General features: G+C 33.1%; 1 protein-coding gene across 1 annotated transcript; it reads left to right on the top strand.

Annotated features, from left to right (window-relative positions):
* Positions 1–886: 886 nt before the first annotated feature.
* Positions 887–1,267, top strand: LOC120171918 (two-component response regulator-like PRR1). The gene has a single exon (XM_039179525.1). The coding sequence runs from the start codon at positions 887–889 to the stop codon at positions 1,265–1,267; it is 381 nt and encodes a 126-aa protein (XP_039035456.1).
* The last annotated feature ends 21,255 nt before the right edge of the window (positions 1,268–22,522 follow it).

Here is a 22,522-nt window from a genome sequence, read left to right as displayed (position 1 = left end):
TTTTATATTTTAATTATTGCTTTAATTATTATTTTATTATTATTTTATTTTAATCATATTTAATTAATTTTATAAATAACTTTTAATCATATTTTAATATATATTTATTTTTCAATATTAAGAAAGGGCAATCTTAAAGCAACTGGATCTCCATTTTCATATATTTCTAAAATAAATATAAATTATATATATTAATCTATATATTTTAATTACTTTTATAAAAAATATTTTATTAATAATTATTTATTTTTTAATATTAAGAAATGGGCTGTCTTAAAGCACCTAGAAGTCATTTTCTTATATTCTTAAATAAATATAAATCCTATTTTTTAAAATTATTTATTAATTTATTTTAATGTTTTTAGAAAAATGTTTTATTGATATTTATTTATTTTCTAATATCAAAGAAAAGAGTTGTCTTAAAGGATCCAGAAGCCATTTTCTGATATTTCTAAATAATCTTATATTTATATATTAATATATTTTTGTAAAATTATAAATTTGAAAATAACAAAATTATAAATTAAATATATCTTTGAATTTTTAAATTTCTAATAATAGAAACAACTTATAATTAATAAAGTACCAATTTTGGGCGTTATAGGGGTGCTAATCATTCCCTAAACGTAACCGACCACGAATCCCTTTTTATTTCTAAAAAGAATGAATTTTTGGTTATACACAGATCAATTTATCTTTTAACTGATGTTTTCTTAAAAACTCTTTTAAAAGATAATTTTTAGGTATTCGACCTACCTGACCCAAAAGGCCGATGGCGACTCCCAAATTATTTTAAACCATTTATTCACATTATTTTCCCGCCGAGTAAAAATTCGTGCCCGGACGAAAACCGGTTACGACATCTGGAGTTTTAAATCAAGTTATGATGCCGTCATCGACTCAGTTGTTTCATAACAATCTCCACGACCTTCATAATCATACAAGCACTGCTATGGTGCCTCATTATAATCATCTTCAACAATGCCTTCCCCATCCTCATGTAAGAGGAATGGCACCATTTCCATACTATCCAGTTAATATGTGTGTGCAACCCGGTCATCCACCAACTGGTCACATGTGGCCATCGTTTGGGAATTCATCTTCCAGTGAAGTGAAACCTAGTAAGGTTGACAGAAGAGAGGCAGCCTTGATCAAATTTCGGCAGAAAAGGAAGGAGCAGTGTTTTGATAAGATCAGATATGTTAATAGAAAGAGGCTAGCTGAAAGAAGGCCTCGAGTGGGGGGACAATTCGTGAGAAAGAATTGACCTCAATGGCCAACCTGCTTCTGCTGATTATGACGAGGACGAAGAAGAAGAAGCAGAGCAAGTATTAAGGGATTCGTCACCTGAAGATGATATTTCTGGATGCTGATGCTTGCTATCATACCCAATCGCCGTGTTTTTGTTTGTGCGTGCACGTCTTCTGGTTTTCACCATGGATGAATGAGAACTAGTTGCAGTGTACCAAATATCAATCAGGTGAGTTCGATCAGGGTGCGGAAGTCAAACCCTGGCTCACCGATTGACGGTGAAAACGGGGGGTTACAGTGAAATGCAAAGCATTGGAGCAATTTCTTTATATCGGTGCTTCTCTTACTACCTGTTCCGGTTCCATGCAAGTGCAGAGTTAGTGATTATTTACAGGATTCAATAGTGAAAAAAAAATAGCACAAACAAGAAATGAATCCTTGTATATTTTTTATCTGTACGTGGCTGTTGGAATTTGAATTTCAAAACATATTTAGAAATATAACATGGATTAATTTTCAAATCCTCAAATCTGATAATTATCGATATAGAAGTGATTTCTTACCTTTTTTTTATTATTGAAAAGAAAGAAATCAAGCTACTACAAGGCTACTACGTTTGTTGCCAGGAACCAGCAGCCTCCGGTTTAAACGTCGTAGCTATCTCCAATAGTGGTTGCTGGAAAATTTGGACACCGAAATCTGCCGAGCGAGCCAACTTAGCCATTTCATCTGCTATTGTGTTACACCTCCTCGTTACCTGGCCGAGATTTACCCTCCAATTCTGCCTCATCAAATGCGAAATATGAGGAACCAACGAAGAACCAACTCATTGATTACCTTCCTCCTTCAAGACTTCAATAGCTTGATACTATCGTTTCAACATGAACAGCAGCGAGATGCATATTCCAAGCTATTTTGAGACCTTCCAAAATGCCCCATAGTTAAAACGACTAACAAAGAACAAGAGCCTATATGTTTAGCATAACCTATGATCCATTTACCATCTTCATCGCAGATAACTCCCCCACACGACGTTGTCCCTAGGCTGGTGTGTCTCGCTCCATCAGAATTCAACTTAACCATCCTCGGTTAAGTGGTTGCCACGTTCCATCTTGTTGGTTACTCGCTCCGCGTTGCATCAACCTTAGTCTCGTGTTTAAAGAAACGCTAAAGCGTTCACCAATCGATTACTACAATCTATAATGCTCTCACCTGCAACAAAGCCTTCATCGAAAAGCAAACTATTCCTCCTTGCCCAAAGACTCCAAATGATGGTTCCAAACCGTAATTCCCAATGCCACTCACTACACGGAAAATAACCAAGGTGTGTGATGTTACACTGAATCCAAAAAAAAAAAAAAAATCAATTTGCATGAATTCCCTATATCGTTCCGGTTTGACCACGGTAAGCCAAGTAGATTTCGCTATTGGACACATTCCCTTAAGACATGGGAAGCCGACTCAAGAGCAACCCCACATCGCACAACTGATCATCGAAGTAAGGGGTCACCTTGCTCGTTCTTCATTCGAAAGCAAGCGCCTTTACAAATTAGCCACAGTAACATTCTTATCTGAGGCAGCTCTTATACTTGGTAATTAAGTCCCAATAAACCATACCGTGCTCTGATGTTGTACTGGCACGCCTTCGGTAAGCACTCTTCGTTGTGAAGCATCTATTACTCTCCCATTTCCAACCCGGTTTGTCCGTACCTCTATTTGAAAACGGAGGTGGGATTGCTGCAACAAAAGACAACACCGTAGATGGGAGTAATATAGATAGCGCATTCCAGTCCCAAACCACCTCCGGAGTCACCCATTCGATCGCCTTAGAATAGCTAGGCACCACATGTCCATTAGACACTAGCAAATCACCCAGTGGACCAATTTCTCTTAACCAATTGTCTCGCCAAAAGTCCACGGTTAAACCATCTCCCAGACTCCACACTAATCCCTCTCGGATGTCTCCCCTGAGCGATCCTAGTGCCCGCCACATGCGAGAACAACCAGGTTTGGAGATTGAGATTGGACAGACTTCCAAAACTTTATATTTAGAGCGCAACATAAAGACCCATAAACTATCTTGTTTGGAAATAATTCTGAACGCGATTTTCATAATGAAGGCTTCGTTTTGCCACCTTAGATGCCGCATACCAATCCCACCATGTTTCACATCGGTACAAACCTCATCCCAGTTCACAAGATGAACCTTTTTCCTTTCATCAGTACACCCCTAGAAAAAGCCCCGAATTAACTTCTCAATCTCATCGCAAGTGCCTTGTGGTAAATGGCACGATTACATCGTATAAGAAGGAATGGCCGAAAAACGGACTTTACGAGCGTAAGACGACCCGCCAAAGACAGATTCGAGCCTTCCACCTAGACAATTTATCCCACACTTCTGTACAAGGAATTGATAAGTCTCATAGGTGACTCTTTTATGTAACAGCAGCACACCCAGATATCTCTCAAGGTCATTTACAAGAGTGTACTGGAAACCATTGCTTATATTTCTCGTGGATGATTCGTCAACATTCTAGGTGAAATTAATGTTTGTCTTAGAAAGACTGACTTTATGAACAGAGACCGCACAAAAATTTTCAAGAACTTTCTTAATTACTTCTAACTGGTTCAGAGACATTCTTCTAACAACACAAGATCATCTGCAAAAAACAAATGGGACTAAACAGGACCCCCTCTCGACAAATGAATGGGCTTCCAATGCTTAAAATCTACTTCACACTGAATTGCTTGAGAAAATCTCTCCATACACATCACGAAAAGATAAGGTAAAAGAGGGTCACCTTGTCGGATACCCCGAGAAGGCTTAAAAGATTCAGTCAGTTCATCATTCCAAAGAATATGTGTCAATGCCGAGGACACACATAGCATGATTAGAGTACGGAGCTCATCCAGACATCTGATATCATCAAAGTATCATCGATAAAGGACCATTCTAACCTATCATAAGCTTTTTTCAGTCAATCTTAATTGTCATCCAACCGCATTTACCTGACTTCCTCTTCATAGAATGAATGACTACTTGTAAAATGATGACATTATCGGTAATTTAACGAGCAGTCACAAAACTAGTTTGTCCCTCTGAAATCCAAGTCGGAAGAAACGGTTTCAATCTGTTTACTATCACCTTTGTAACCGTTTTGTACAAAGTCGTACATAGAATGATCGAGCTAAATTGAGAAAGAACTTCCGGACTCTGGACCTTTGATAACAGAATTACAGGAGTACGATTTGCCTCACCCGGGGTCCTATTCAACACAAAATTCTTGCAAAAAAACGAGCAGACATTCGAGCCCACAAGATCCCGGTTCTTCTGATATAAAAACGCATGGAAACCATTAACACCGGGTGCTTTCGAGGGAGACATCTCAAAAACAGCCCCTTTAATTTCCTCATCAAGAACCGACAAGGATAACCAAGAAAGATGGAGATTCGGATTTCGGTGGAACCTTCCTCTCACGTTGTACCCATATCCATTGACACCATTGCTACAAAAAAAGAGCAGAGTAGAAGTCAACAGCTAACACGCGTAAACGAGTACTATTAGAGCACCAAACCCTATCATCCATTTTTAACGAAACAGTCGTATTTGCACGTCTTCTACTTTTAACACAAGTATGTAAATATTTCGTATTCTGATTCCCAAAATTTACCCAATTACATCTCGATTTCTGCTTCCAAATACTCCCCTCTTGCGCCAAAATAATGTCAACCTCATCCTTCAACTTAATCTCCAAGTCCGAAAGGAACTCCGAGTCATGACATGCCAAGGCTTTATTGATGCCTCGTAACTAACCATAATATGATATTTCCTCCTGCCTATGTCACCAAAAGTTTCGTTGTTCCAATCCGACAGCCTTGCTGCAAGGATTTCCAAATTAGCCTCTACACTTTTGTCCTTTGACAATGCAGATTGCAAAACCTCCTTAAAATTTACGTGCTCCTGCCAGTAAACACAAATTTGAACAGTTTCGGACCAACTCTTCGGGGACCGACCTTAAACTTAATCAAAATGGGATTATGGTCCGATCCAAGTCTGTTTAGATGCACACTAATGGACTCCGGGTACATGTTAAACCAACACTCATTGCCAATAAATTGATCCAAACATTGTCTAAGAGACCCATGAACCTATGTAAAAGGATTACCACCTCAGGTCCTTCAGAGCATTGTTAAACACAAAATTAGTGAACCCCTACCTGGCCCAGCTTTAGCATGCACACCTCCCCTACGATCTTTGGAAGCGAGGATAGGATTAAAATCACCCCAAGTATCCAAGGGACCTCTTCACCCAAAGTATCCCAGGCTCTTAAGGACTACATGCGATAGCCACTTACCCTAGTCTCGAGCAAAGCAACCAGCGAGTTGTAGCCAAGGCCTGTTCGGTGTCCACGATAGTCTACTTCTCCCTGTCTTTCACAAAAATATTTAGCAGACCCGAGGCGGATTGAACCCACTCATCTAAGGAGTTTTTATTAGGAGGTTAATAAGGACATTGTTTATTTTCCAACCTGTCATTTTTCCAACCCTACCATCTTTTACCGTCTCTCCTTTCCTTTGACGAAAAGAGCGTTTACCAGTCACTTCTTCATAGATAGTTATCGCCATATGAATACCGTTTATCAAATTTTGAGTATAGATCCTCATCGACATTTCATGTCCGCTTATCATGGGTTCAACTTAGACTCCACTTAAATTCTGCTTATTTTGCATGTTCGATTGCGCTTGCCCATACGTGTTTCCCTTGTATTGTTCCTTCATCGGTGGTCTTGAAAAACTAGCCTATGGCAAAACCCCAAACCTAACCAATATCTTGAATATTAACACTCGAAAACTCCGTTAAAACCCCTAGCCTTTACGTCTACCACCGCCCGATGTACCTGTTGTACCCTCCAACTCCAACAGCACATTCCGACTATCGGGAAGTCCCTACATCATCCACTATACTAGTTCCTCCTAACGTCCCAAATCTATCATGAGTACGAAGCACATTTTTTTTAGTATCCCCTCCCGTTACGAGGCCACGCTACCATCCATGGCCCATGCAGCTCCTCTTGTAGCACCCTAATCCGATCTGACCCGAAATTCGGAGGATTTGAATATCACACGGAATCACTACAATGGCTAATCATTTTTCATTTAAAAACACCATATATTTGTGAAAGGTATCAACAGTAGTAATAAAATCATTTTTATAAATCGAAGCTCCATGATATAGTTTAAATCAAATAATACAACTCAAAGTTTACAACTCATGATACATAAGTAAGGGTCCTATGAATTCACATGCCCACTTCAAATAACCATACAATACTATGTGAGGAATACTGGAAATCTTGCTACGGCAGTGCTTCTTGAACGACTCAGTATACTAAACTGCGAACGAAAACATTCGAATGCTGAATTTACCAAGCCCAGTAGTTTAATATCTAATCTAGAGCAACATATGAATCTCATAAACATAAGCATGCTGGAAGATATGATAATAAGCAGTAGGTACATGCATTATCCTAATAAAGTACTAACAACTTAATGTTCAACATTTCTACCTCTTTAGTGTATGCCTCACTTTTCCTTAGTTTCGGCTAAGGGTCACGCCATGACTAAACGTATACTAAGTCTCTAACCTCAGTATCATCCCATAATGCATCATCATGAAACACACAATGATAGTACCCAGTATTACAAAGACGCAAGGTACAATCACACAACAATAAGTAAGCATCTTGGTGTAGCTCAGGTCACATAGAATCACGGAACTCACACCTCTATTTGCTTACTACTGGAACTTAGGTGAGATCTGGGTCACACAACATCAACATCTCCCTATTACTTTAGATGAGTTCCATGTCACACAACATCGAAACCTCTCACATACCATAGGCTATGTAACACCATAGCTCGTATACGTATCATAATACAAACTAAAGATGTCACGACAGCTTAACAAACATTTTCTGAACATAAATGCTTAAAAATTTGTTGCATTTTAAAATATCCTTTTCTTACAATTTAAAAATTGTAATTTCTTTAGCATAAATAGTCATAACATAATAATTTATTGTTCCAAACAAGGGTATTTTATGCAGCAATTAGGAAGTTCCATGCTGTTTCATATCTATATACATCTTCCTAATATTGTTTGATTTAAATTTTTTTAAACTATTTATAATATTCATTCATAAATATGATTATAGCTAAAATTATCCAAAATTAAAACAATCCTAAATTACTATTACATACCCTTTTTAAAATAAATCTGATAAAACAACTCAACAAATATAATGTACATGCCACTAATAAGTCAAAGTTAGGATGTCTTACCGATATTTTTGGTAGGTTTGATTCCCCTAAGATGCTGGAGAGCTCTTCACTTTATGTTATCTACTGTATTCAAATCTACGTATGAAAACCATCATGCGCTAAGTAAAACTTAGTGAAGCAAATGCATAACTAAAATGATATAAAAAAAATTCGTAAAGTATTATAACATTAAACTGTAATTTAAAGCAAAACATTAAAACTTTCAAACTGAGCTGATCAAGCTGATTTTTCTTTGAAACCTGAAAATTATCCTCTCATGATTTCATCAAAAATCATATAAATCAATATCAAATAACATAAAAAATTCATATCCTAGTCATTCGTACATATTTCAAAACTTTTCATTTCATTTTCATATTCTATTTGATAAATTAATAATATCATGATTTTTGTTAACTGAAACGTCATTCATAACTTTCATGTTTATTTTCATAGCCCAGTGCATATTTATAAGAATATAAGGTACGTGAGTAGAACTGAAAGGCACACACTAGGCACTTCAGTGCCAATCATAACTGAAACTGAAGCATATAATGCACTTCAGTGCAATCATCACATAAGCACCAACGGTGCAGATAACTGAAAACTGATAATTGATAACTAATAAGTAGTCACTTAATGGCATACCAATTGTACATACGACTCTCAATGCAACATATAATGGGCTTTTAGATTATATCTTGTTCGTTTCATAATCAATATTTCAACTCAGAATCATTTTCTAATTATTCTGATACTATCCAAACTAGCTCTAACTTTCTCCATGACTTGATCACACAATGGATGTTATTCAAAGATAATTCTAAGGGAGTTCTTCCTTACTTTATCCTTTATTATCTTTTATATGCATCACTTAATGTTATAAGCATGTTTTTTCTCCTTAAACTATGCTTGAATAATCATATGTTATCATTCACTTACATACTATATGATTTTCATGCATAACATATGTTTCCACATCTTTACTTAGCTTTATATTATGTTTTATATATGTTTTAGATTCATTTATTATGTTTTCATATCATTTACATATCATGGTAGCATGTATTCATTCATTCATTCATTCATTAACTCATGACATGTTATTCTAGCTCATGTTATGTTTACATTAGCTCACTAGCTTTAAATCCATGTTTCTTTAGCTCATTTGCATGTATGCATCTCTTTTCTAGCTCATATATGTTTTCTTAAAGGTCATAAACGTCCTATACCTTCTATCTAGCTTATATACATGTTATCTTAGCTTCTAAACTATCATTCATGTCACTCAAACACCTTACGTCAGCATACATTTTACCTTAAATGAACTCACACATTGCTTACTTTATTTGTTTGTTGATTCCTATAGGTGAAACACAAAGCAAGGCATATTATGGTAGCTTGGTTAGCTAAAAGAACAAGAATAGAATCTCACACTAGCTCATGAACGTTATGGAAGCTCATTTCATCATTTAAGGAACTTCAACTTATCTGGAGGAGCTAGTATATAGCGGGACTTAGCTGGAGGAGAGCTTTGGACCAAATTACTGAAAAGTTGACTAAAGATAGCTCAAAGTAGCTGGGAGAGTAGCTGAGGAGCTGAGAAGACCAAAGTTAACTAGCTTGAGTTCATCAAGTTATAGCTTACCTAGTTAGCTACCAAGACACTCACCTAGCTTACCTTGAAGCTATTTCATCTCTAGGCTGCCCAAGGACTTCAAGACATCATCCTATGGTTGCAACCTCACCAAAGCATTGCAAGAAGACCCATTTGCATTCAATTAGGCTTCCATGTGCATCATTCATGCATTTGCACTCCATGTGACATCAAATAGGCGCCAAAACACCAAGGGATGCTTCCTATTCGACCAAAGATTCATACCTCTTCATTTTTGGCACCAAGTAACTTCCAAATGCATTCAAAATACCCTTAGGACCGAACCAAAACCTTACCATTCGGCCAAAAACATGTACTTTCATTGAAATCATGTATTTTCATTAAAAATCATGTATTTTTAAAGGGATTTCAACCTTAGATGAACCATCATGTATCTATTTAGCCTAAACCCTTTGAAAACTATAAATAGGCTAGTCATATTCATTTGTAAACACACCTTTCATTTAATATAAATGAGATTATTCTCTTTTCTCAAGTCCTTGTGACTTTTATTGACTTATCAAGTAAGTTAATTACTTGTGGCATCAACCCCTATTCATTGATACTTGTGGTTCTTATCTCCTTATATATAGTGGGTCCAAGTCCTTTGTTACCACCCCTTAGAGAGATTTGTAAGGCTGGATCTTTGCTCATTGTAGCACTGGTTCTTCCTTGGTCTTTCTAAGATGCTATCCTCACCAACTGTCCTTTGTTTCATCACCCATATCTTAGCCATATCATCATACTTCCACTACCAACTTCATAACATAAATAGCCCTCCATTTCACCTTGACATCTACCACCAAGCCATCTCTTTGAGCCATTCACTTATGCAGGTTGTTTTGCTTCCTTCATAGATCCATAATCAATTAAAGGTAGAAATACCTTACATCAAGCGGTATTCAGAGCTTTGGTGGAAGAAGCAACGTTCAACAAAAAGAAAAAGAAAAAAAGAAGTGCAAGTGATAGAATAAAATATCAGCAAAGAAATTGCAAGCACTCAAATACAAAAAGAAGAAAAAATTTGCAAAGAAAAGTTGAAAGCACACAACAACAAGTCTCATCACCAAGCCATTCAAGTAAGCATCTAAAATTGGTTGTGGTGATAGAAATGTTGTGAAGTTGCTTAGTGTAAGTAACCCCTTTATTATCTTATTTCTTATTTCTAAGCCATCATTTTCATTATATTTTTCTTTCCATACCTACTAACCATTGGCAGCTGACACACAACAAGGATGCTTTACTTGGTATAGTTTTGAGTAAAGTTACATAGAACTCGAGACAAAGAGATTGAGAGGAAAAAGGCTTGAGCGTGGGAGACTAGAAGAGGACTAGTAAAAGCCTTGAAGTCATAGAGTGCAAACACAAGCGGATTGAGTGACATTCAAGTTTCCTTGGAGTGAACTCATGAGGCTTTGTGAGAGCATTATTTGGTAAGATCCTATACACATTTCCTTTTCTTATTTTGCTAACATGTCTCTTTCTTCCAAAATCTTTGTAGTCAAAAGGACTTTGAACATTCAAAGTCAAGAAGATGAACAAAGAGAGAATATCTTCCATACAAAATATCATGTGGGAGATAAAGTCTGTGTAGTGATCATTGATGGAGGAAGTTGTACAAATGTAGCAAGCCCTCACATGGTGGAAAATTTGGGCCTAAAGACTTCCAAACATCCTCATCCTTACAAACTATAGTGACTCAATGATGTGGGGGAAGCAAAGGTAATCAAACAAGTCATTGTTCCTTTCTCCATTTAAAGGTACAAGGATGAATTTCTTTGTGATGTGGTGCTTATGAGTGCAAGTCACATTATATTAGGACGACCTTGGCAATTTGACTAGAAGGCTACTCATGATGGATTCTCCAATGAGTATTCATTCCAACACCAAGAGAGGAAAATCATGTTGGAACCTATGCTTCCAAGTAAAGTCCAGAATGCCAAGTACCCCTTAAGTCATGTATAGAGGAATGGGAGAAAAATAAAGTCATGAAGAAAGCTGAAAGAGAAGTTTTGCAAGAGCAACAAGTATAACAAGTGGAAAATCAGATTGGTATTGGAGTTGATGAGTGTAGAAAAGAAAAGGAGAATGGAGAGCAAGACTCGCCTAACAACTCTTTCCCTCCAATTATTTCTTTTGTTTTGCAGGATAATCCAAGAGACATGTCACTTCAAGTTAAAGATTCAAGAAACATGTCTTTTGAAGAACCAATAGTCATGACGTTTAGTGATTCACAAGACATGTCTTTTGAAGATCCAACAGTTATGTCTCTTGACGTACCAAAGGATATACCACTTGAAGTACCAAGGAATAAGATCATTGATAATCCAAGTAAATTGCACATATTGAAGAGAATTCAACAACCAATGGAGTTTTCCATCATCAAGCAACCAACACCCATTAAACATCCTCCATGGTTTGGTATTTCCATTCATCTTGTTAATAATTTTTAATTTACTAACTTTGATTTGTTTTATATCAACTTGTAACATCCTTATGGTGAAATCCTACCAACCTTAAAGGCAATCATTTGGAGAGGCAAAAAGGTGAAAGGATATGATAATTTAAATTAGTACCAATGAGTCATTCAAAGAACAATTATCTTCACCAAGTGACGCGATGATTCCAACCAAGAGACAAACCTTTTCACCAAGAAGCATGGTGAATTAAAAGGAGGAATTAAAGAGATAGAGGTCCTTTCCAAGCATTGTGATGATTCAAAGAATAAAGAAAAGGGATCAAGTTGGTTCATGAAAGGAAATGTTTCTCGCGTTCAAAGGACATGTTATGGTTCCCAAACATTGTGTCCTCCCATCAAAGGACGTTAAGTTACCATAATTGAAGCCAAGAAGTTGAACATTTCGTGTGAATCATATATTGGAGGAAATCATACGGATTCAATCCTTCCTACATCAAGAAGGTATTCAATGAGAAACTACTTCGATTTGAGGAAAATCACCTAAAAGAAGGGGACGATGATACGATCCAAACTAGCTCTAACTTTCTCAATGACTTGATCACACCATTGATGTTATTCAAAGCTAATTCTAAGGGAGTTCTTCCTTACTTTATCCATTATTATCTTCTATATGCATCACTTAATGTATAAGCATGTTTTTTCTCCTTAAACTATGCTTGAATAATCATATGTTATCATTCACTTACATACTATATGATTTTCATGCATAACATATGTTTTCACATTTTACTTAGCATTATATTATGTTTTACATATGTTTTAGATTCATTTATTATGTTTGCATATCATTTACATATCATGGTAGCATGTATTCATTCATTCATTCATTAACTCATGACATGTTATTCTAGCTCATGTTATGTTTACATTAGCTCACTAGCTTTAAATCCATGTTTCTTTAGCCCATTTGCATGTATGTATCTCTTTTCTAGCTCATATATGTTTTCTTAAAGGTCATAAACATCCTATACCTTCTATCAGGCTTATATGCATGTTATCTTAGCTTTTAAACTATCATTCATATCACTCAAACACCTTACGTCAGCATACATTTTACCTTAAATGAACTCACACATTGCTTACTTTATTTGTTTGTTGATTCCTATAGGTGAAAAACAAACCAAGACATATTATGGTAGCTTGGTTAGCTAAAAGGACAAGCATAGAAGCTCACACTAGCTCATGAACGTTATGGCAGCTCATTTCATCACTTAAGGAGCTTCAACTTAGCTGGAGGAGCTAGTATGTAGCTGAACTTAACTGGAGGAGAGCTTTGGACCAAATTACTGAAAAGTGGAGTAAGGGTAGCTGGAAGTAGTTGGGAGAGTAACTGAGGAGCTGAGAAGACAAAAGCTAACTAGCTTGACTTCATCAAGCTATAGCTCACCTAGTTAGCTACCAAGACACTCACCTAGCTTACCTTGAAGCTAGTTCATCTTTTGGTCTTTCTAAGATATTATCCTCACCAACCATCATTTGTTTCATCACCCATATCTTATCCATATCAACATAGTACCATTACCAACTTCATAACATAAATAGCCCTCCATTTCACCTTGACATCTACCACCAAGCCATCTCTTTGAGCCATTCACTTATGCAGGTTGTTTTGCTTCCTTCCTAGATCCACAATCAATTAAAGGTATAAATACCTTACATCACATTTTCATAAAAAAATATAATTTGGGTAAGTCTTACCCTAAACATTCATAATACATAAACATTATGAAAATAATAATCCATGCTTAAGATAGAAAACATACTTTAAGTAATGCGAGGTTGACTTATCATAAGTCGTCCTCAATCAAAATAGATAATAAATAAATTGCATTCACTTTGACACTTGATTAACAAATCAAAATATAAGCCTCACTAAGCTTTAGAATTAATCCTTTGTTCTCAAATGCTTCAACTATCCAATTTTATCAAAATTTCATGCTCTGGTAGTTTGTACTACCTTCAAAGAAATATTATTCTGTATTAATATACGTACTTAAAAATTATTCCGTTAATACCAATGGAAACTATACTCGAATACGAATATAAACATATTAGGCATTTTTCTAGTTCAACTTGTATAATTTATAACGAATTTTCAAAGTTTGTTAACAGAAGCTGTTTTAAGCAGAATATGTTGTCCTGTTTTCTGACCTATTCTCGATTAAAAATTCATATCTTTTTGTATAAACCTCTAAATAAGTATCCGTTTATTTTATAAAAAAACTAGACTGATATACAATTCCAACGGTATAAAATTCATTCTCTAATCAATTCTATATAATTTATGGTGAATTTCTAAAGTTGTTGTTCAAATCATGAATTTCTAAACAACTTTTCTTAATTTGCATCCTTAATTCTTTTCCCTAATTCTATAAGCTTAATAAGTGAACATATAGATTAGAATCACAATTCATATAACATTAGGAATCACTTTTTATTGTAGTAATTCCGACACTGGCTCATTGCATGCTAATGTTTGTTCGATAACATAAATACAAATTAAATGCACTCACATTTTCCTTGCTATTAAACCTTCTCTACGATAACCTTCTCGATCTCAAACTTTTTCCTTTCCTTTGAGCTACTCGAATCACTATATTTATAGTAGTCTAACGGCGTCATATAATAAGATAGAATGCTCATACTACATGTTAGTATCCAATTAACATAATCTAAGCGTAATTATAAAATTCGATAGAAATAAAATTAATACTTAAATCATTATAAACTAAATCGTACTTCCATTGTAATTTTAAACTTCTCAAAATATTTTCTTAAATTCCATAAGTATTTATTTCCATTATCAACCCTTCAACTTTTTCTAAATACAAAATCAAGCCATTAATTATAAATTCTTTCTAGAATTCACCTTAACTTTTCCATTAAATTCATAATAACCCCTCACCATTTAGATCATTGCACTTTAATTTCTAAAATTTCCAGCACCTTATAAAATTTCTAAAACAATACTTTAACATTCAAAAACTTACAATTTCATCCTAAACTCTCTTAGACTTTTCGAATTCAACCATCAATCTTTATAAACTTAAAATTTGATCACAACTCAATAGATGAACTTAAAAGTTAGCATGTCCATAAAATTTCCAATATTATAATAGTTTACCCAAATGATACCTTCACATTTAATAAACTTGAAATCAAGTCCCTATAATATTTAGACCTTTCGAATTCTACCCTTAAACTTTACCAAACTTACAATTTGGTTCCAATCAACTTTCTAACTTAAATTTCCATCATTTCAAATATTAAAAATTAGCATTTAACCCTTCAAATATCTCATTCTTGCAATAATGTCCTATAATTCTCAAAACTTGTATATTAGCCCTTTTTCTTATTCAAGCTTCCAAATTGATCTCCAAGTCACATGAAACACTTCTAATATCAATACAATACCATACGGATTATTTCAACATTTCCCCCAAAATTTCCCTAATGGTCGAATACCCTAAGTGAATTAGGGCTTCATTTTCATTCAATTTCAAGCATGAATTTAACCTCATAACATTAAATTCATGTATTTCCAATCATCCTAACATTAAATGAAATCAAAATCCATTCAATCTCCATAAACTCTAATTTGGTCAAGCCTAACATAAGGCTTTACACATGATTTTAATCATCATACATGCTTCATGATTAATCACTAACATAAAAAACATAAAAATCCTTCATCAATTCTTTAAAATCCATAAACCCTATATAAACCCTAATTTTCAATCTCAACACATAATCATCCTCACCATGAAATATTGGTACCAAATGATAGAGAATTTCATGTACATTAATTCTCTATCTAATAGCTTAATTCAAAAATTAAGTGTTTGACTTCAAAAATCAAAAATAAAATTCTTACCTTGGTGAGCTTGGTGTTTTCGGCCAAATGAAAGAAAATGGCTGACAATAAGTTGATTATCTTGATTATTATAGAATTTAATAATTAATACACTTGGCACTAAACCAGTTTAATTGAATTTAAAATTCAATTCTTAAGAAATTCTATTTTTATCATTAATGAACCTTATTAATTACCAAATGTCATGGCCTTGTTCTCCATTAAAATATTCCTTCATCAAAGATAAATCAACTTGGCTTTGACTTTTCAAAAATTGTATATATCAACTCTTATTAATGAAATCATCTTATTTTCAAAAATTGTATTTTAATCACTAAAATTCCATTGTTCGAAAAAACTCTGAAAAATTACACTAATATAAGTTAGATTTATCTGATCTAAAATATGAGAATAATATTTCCAACCATTTTATAATGTCCTTCAAATTTTCGTAAAAAATTAGGTTTAATCTGATTATTCGACTTCAGTACCAAACTTTATCACTTTATAGCTTTTAACACAATTCCCGTACCAAAAATCTGATTCACACAAAAATTCTTGTTTTAAGCCAAATTGTTCTTTTGCGGGCTAAAATATATAACTTTTCAAAATTACATTTTTACTGCATGAATGCTTACAAATTTAACTTTAGCGAACAAACTTTCAAAACTTACATTTTAGTCACTAGACAAAATTTGGTGTATTTCAACTCCTCCCCCTTAAACAAAATTCATTCTTGAATTTTTCATACGTATTTACATATCTGATGTAAATTTACTTTTTCATACTCTTTTCTCATTCCTAAATTTCTTTCTCATTTTATGATTATGACTAAGAACTCTTATTAACGAAATCATCTTATTTCTCAGTTCTTTCCACTTCGTGTACTATAATATTTATTGGTTCCTCCTCATATAACTAGTCTAATTGGATGTTAATTTCCTTTGGTGTAATTGCATGTGAAGAATCTAATCTATATTTTCGAAGCATCAAGACATGAAACACATTATAAATTTTAGTTGAGTTAATTGAATGGATGAAATAACCAAGAGGGGGTGAATTGATAATTAAAAATTTTAGTGGAAGCTTGAGAGAAAAATACAAAAATTGAACATAAGAATTTAGAGTGGTTCGACTTTATCAACCAAAGTCTAAATCCACTACCTTAGCTATCCACACTAAGGATTTCCACAATTCACTAATTTGTATCTACCTTTGATAATAAGGTGTAACCTTACAACTCCCTCAAGAATTATACCCCAAACTCAAGAGACAATTTCTCAAAGAGAGAATTAAAAATTGCAAACTTATAAAATCCTCACTAGGAAAGTGTTTGTACAATTCAAGAAAAAATAAGAACACTTGAGAAATGAATACAAATGTGTACAAGAAGTGTTCTTTGAAAGCAAAAGGAATATTGAAAAGTGTTGACTTGATTTGGCTCAAATTTGTTGTTTTTGGCTTTCTCTTTTGTCTATTGTCTTCACAAATGACTTGGGATCTTGTTTTTATACTCCATCAATCAATTTCAACCGTTTGAGTTGTTGTGGGAGTGAATAGAGCTGTTGGGAGGTAGTTTCCCGCATTAAATGCTGTCCAGAAGCTTGTAGTATTGGTACTATGTCTCTCGGTATTAATACTCTCTGCATTAAATACAAAAATTTGATCTTTGGGAAACTCTAGTATTGATATTATCACAAGGGTATCAATACTACTATATTCAGTAGTATTTATATTGTATATAGTACCAGTACCATTTTAGTATACTGGAATTTTGACGGATTCAAAACCAAAAGGTAGTATCGGTACCACCATTAGGAGTATTAGTACTACTATACTAAGTAGTATCGATACTGTATATAGTATCAGTACCATTTTAGTATTATGTTTTGACACACTTGTATACAGTATCGGTACTACTTCATCATTTTGGGCTTCAACATCGATATCTGTATCGATACTTCTTGAACAATATCAGTACTGTTCTAGTAGTATCGGTACTAGTACGCTTAAAAATCATTTTGATCGATTGAAGTTCGAAACCCTTTAGTAAAAATTATTTCAAAAATATTTTCAGTATAGGACTCAATTTTTCAGTAGAGTGAAGAGTAAAATTGAATTTTTAACTTTAAAGAATAATTTATATATTCTATAACTAAATCGAGTATAATCTTAAAAATTTGTAAAAACTATTTAACAATTTTAGGTATATCAAAATATCAAAGTGTTTTCAACAATCTCCTCCTTTTTGATATAACAAAACATTTAAGAATTTTTATTTTTTCTTGAAAAAATACTCCCCCTTACTCTAACATTTCTCTCCCCCATTTTGTTAAATCAAAAAATATAAGTTTTAGAATAAAACAAGATAAATAATAAAGTTGTGAAGATCAAACGGGCCAAACAAGTTAGTCAACATAATTAATATCCATATGGAGTGGGGATGGTCAAAATTAAAAGGAAACATGGCTAAAAACATGTGAAATATTATAAAAATAAACATATATCAAACCATCCAAAACATAAAAGAAATACCAAATCCAAAATATCAAAGTCTAAGAAATTCAAATTAAAATGTAAGTTCAAAGTATGACATGCAACACCAACGAAAAAGCCACTAGCAAAGCAAAATCATCATCTAACGGAGTATTGGTACTCTACTTGTCGTATTGATACCCTAAATCAAATATTGATACCCCTTTGAGTATCGGTACCAAAAACGACGATTGGATTGCAAAATTGATTCCTAGTATTGATACCAGGGTAGCAGTTTCAATACTTCCCTCTAGAGTATCGATACTTCTCTTATGAATTGCCCAAAATTGACTCGGTTCATCCAATATCAATACTCGAACCCATAAATGTCTTATTTAAACTCGAAAAACACCCCAAAGGTCTTAGTTTGGTTTCTAATCATGTGCTAAAGCTTTTGGAAGTTATTTAGGGTCTTAAAGTGGCATAAAAACACATTTTTTACAAAAAATTCATCATCAAATAATGATATCAAGTATAAACCCTAGAAATGCTTAAAAACCCAAATCTCAACAAAACTTAATGATTATGAAAGCCTCAACACCACAAAGGATTAGAAATACACTACATTGATGTTAGAATTCTAAAATGGAGCTCCTTTAACCACCAAACACTATCCTCTAATGATTGGATGACAAACCCCCACGTTTTCTTGCAAATAAAGAACCTGAATCATTAAAACAAGTTTGCTGGAGGGATTGAGGACAAAAATGAAGCTCAAAAGATTCACTTTCAATTCTGGCACATGGAGCGGAAGAATGAGAAGCAAATGAGAAGGAGGAAAATGTAGAGAAGAAGATGAATGAGGATATAAAACCCAAATCTTTCCATAAATGGAAAAATTACACTTTTAGTCATTCACATTTTACTTTATATTTAAAAATCTTTTTTAAGCCTAATTGGGCCCAATTTCAACCCAATTAAGCCGAATTTAATTATGAACTTTACGAGGTCCACATGTCTCTCGGGTAACCCGAAACTACTAATTCATAATTTGAGGTGTTACACCTTATCCTTCGTCTCTTCCATCACAGGAGCACTCTACTTATCTTGTACCACCGGATGTTGCTCCTTCAAAACTTTCACATTCTTTCCACAAGCATCCTGCCAATGTCCATATTCCCCACACTTAAAACAGATATGAGGTTGGCCTTTATACTTTAACTTTTGAACGCATCCATCAATACCTATACAAGGTAAGAATGGTTTATGTAAGTCAACCGCCACAGCTAATCTAGAAAATCTTCCATTTCCTCCGACATTTGTGTTATAATGTACTTTTACCACTCTCCCAATCTCAATTGCAATTGCCCGAAAAAGAGATTTAGCATAGTAATGATAGGACAACCCGACAGGCAGATCCACACCACAGTCTGTGCCAGTAGTTTTCTAAAGTGTTAAAATTTCGACTCCATGGCTGGAGTGTGAGGTAGTGTCCAAAAAGTACACACGGACCCTCCGTTAACGCATTCGTACAATCACACTCCAGTTCCAATTTGACAAGATAGTACTCATTCTCTAGATAATCAATTGAACCCTACCTTGAGGCTTTCATAGCATTTGGATTTTATTCCATAGCGTGCGATAACCCACCATCTTACCAAGCATTCGGATGATAATAGTTTTGCGAATATTATAATCATTCGTTGCATGCACTCGGTCAGAGAAGTGATTTATTACTTTATTTTTAAATTTGATAAATTTTAAATTTTATGCTTTTCTGACTAGATAATAAATTTGAATCTTAGTTATTCATTTATAATAGGCTTAATGTAAAAATAAGTGTTCAAACTATAAGTTAATTTTAGGTGTATTGAGAATTTTTCGATAAAAGTAGGTATCTAACGTTTTCTCGGTTATATTTTTAGGTATCTATGTTGTAATGACCGTTAGAAAATCTATTAAGTGACATATGTCATGTTTATATTATTTTTAAAAATATTTTTTTAAAAAAAAATTTAATATTATTAATTTAAAAAAAAAACCCTCATTTTTTTTCTAAAATTACAAAAAAAAAAAAAACTCTGAAACTCTAAAATCTATCATTTGAACCCCACTATTATCACTGGTTGCCTTAACCATCATCGAATAATTACTCACTCATCAACAGACCTCTACTTTCAATTTTCTCTTTTATCATTGTTCTAACACCCTTAATCCATTAATTTTTAAACTTAAATTCTTAAACTTAATACCTAAATAATTGAGAATAAAAATATAGTTTCACTAGAAGTGATTTTTCACAGCAAAAACTAAAAATATGAACTTTTAAATTTGGGTTGAAAATCACTTTTCCAACAATAACCTTAAACCAATATTTAAGTGTTTAGAAAATCACTTTTCCATTATCATAAATATTCTCAAACTAGAAGTCTATTTCGTTTCTTTATTACAAATGTTGCTTTTTTTTGTTATCAATTTCATAAACATTCTCAAACTAGAAGTCTATTTCATTTTTTTTACTACAAATATTGCTTTTTTTCTTATCATTTTCATAAACATTCTCAAACTAGAAGTCTATTTCGTTTCTTTACTATAAATGTTTCTTTTTTTCTTATTCAAATGCTCTGTGTCACAACTTTAGTTGAAGAGGAAAAGAAACTGAAAATTTCATTGAATTTTTTTTATTGAAGTAACTAGTTTTACTAAAAAAAACTTATAATATAAATATTTGTCTATAATTATTAACATAAAAAATAACCACTTAAAATCACATAATGATCATAAAAGGAGAAAGTTAAAAAAATGAACTAAAGAAATTAGAATAAAAGATAAATATGACCGCATCGACATCGACAAACTGTAAATCAGAGTCGAATGACGTGAGAAAATTATCTACGAACACAAGTCGCGTAACCAAATCTTATCTAGTGATCTAAAATAGCGAAAATTAACATGATAATAAATAAACACCATCTTGATCAGTTATGACGATACAAAATCTAACAATAAATAAAAAGATAAACGAAAACAACGACCAAATGTCATAAAAACAAAAAAATATATCATAAAAACATAATTATTAAAAATTAAAAAAATAATATAATAAAATAAATAAAAAAACAATCAATATAAAAATTAGTACCATCAGCCTATACTAGGTTTTAAAAAGCGTGTCTAAGGCGTGCCTAAACGGAAAGTGACGATGGGAGCTTGAAAAATTGCCTCTAAAATTAGAGGCGGAGCGTGGTACAAGAAGCTCGCCTTTTATGCATTTGGGAAGGCGGCAAAGCGCACCGCTTCTGCCGCTTTATCAAAGTTCTCTGTTTTTTGCTTTGTGTTATGACAGAGTCAAAAACCTATTATAATAGAAATAGAATCTTACCTTCTTATCCCGTCAATGTTCTTTATTCATTTATTCCCATTACTTTTTTTTATTCTTTTATTATATTAGAATAAATATAATATATAATATATTAAATTAATATAATAAATAGAATAGAAAAACAAAATTCAGCTATAAAAAATTTAATAATTAATTTTATAAATAAACAATATTTAATACATACAAAATAAGAAATATACAACTATATTTATAATTACTTAATAATTTTTTTTATAATTATAATGAATTTTTATAATTAGAATATTATATAATTGTAATATTAAAAAATTATTTACACAACTGATATTTTCATCTAAATTTTTATTAATATACTTGTATTCTTATATCAGTTTTAAAAATAAATCATTATAATTCATTACTTATAGTGAGAAAATTCTATATAAAATATTAACTAAAACAAAATTTATATAATTTTTAAATAATCCAGTATTTTATTTTAAAAATAATTATTATATTCACATATTATAAAATAATTAATTTAATTCAAAAACCAAAATACATAACTAACATTATACAATTTCTTCATACTTAAACATATAATTATTAATTTTTATAGTTATTAATTTATTATAATGTAACCCTAATTTTGTGTTTATGTAATTTGAAAACTAAGGTTTCGAAGGTAAAATAGAGAAGTAACTGTTGGGACAGTAGGCGCATCCCATGGCACAACGGAAACAAAACTCGACGGTCTCACCAGCGATCCAAGTACGAAAAATTGAAATCGGGAGGAAGGGATGTGAATACTTACAGCGGGTTCCTTGAAAAATAGCAAGGACAACAGTGAATACTGGTGGTGTAGATCGGTTAGAATCGTAAGCCTCCACAAAATCACGTCTCAGCCTCTACTCAGTTCACCCGATTGAGAGCAATATTTTTCTTCTCCAAAACAATTTTGAGAGAAAAACGACTGCTAGACCTAACACACCCTTTTATAGTCAAGTTACCCTAATCATATTAGGGTTTTATTATTTAAAATTAATTAAATCTATATTTAATTAATTAGAATTTAATAATCCTTTTATATCCAAGTTACCCTAATCATATTAGGGATTTTATTATTTCAAATTAATTAAATCTATA

The sequence above is a fragment of the Hibiscus syriacus genome, unplaced genomic scaffold (assembly GCF_006381635.1).
Source record: "Hibiscus syriacus cultivar Baekdansim isolate YM2019G1 unplaced genomic scaffold, ASM638163v2 tig00111837_pilon, whole genome shotgun sequence".
Classification (NCBI taxonomy): Eukaryota; Viridiplantae; Streptophyta; class Magnoliopsida; order Malvales; family Malvaceae; genus Hibiscus; species Hibiscus syriacus.
The sequence above is the reverse complement of the archived record's forward strand: the minus strand, read 5'-3'. Positions and strand labels throughout refer to the sequence as shown.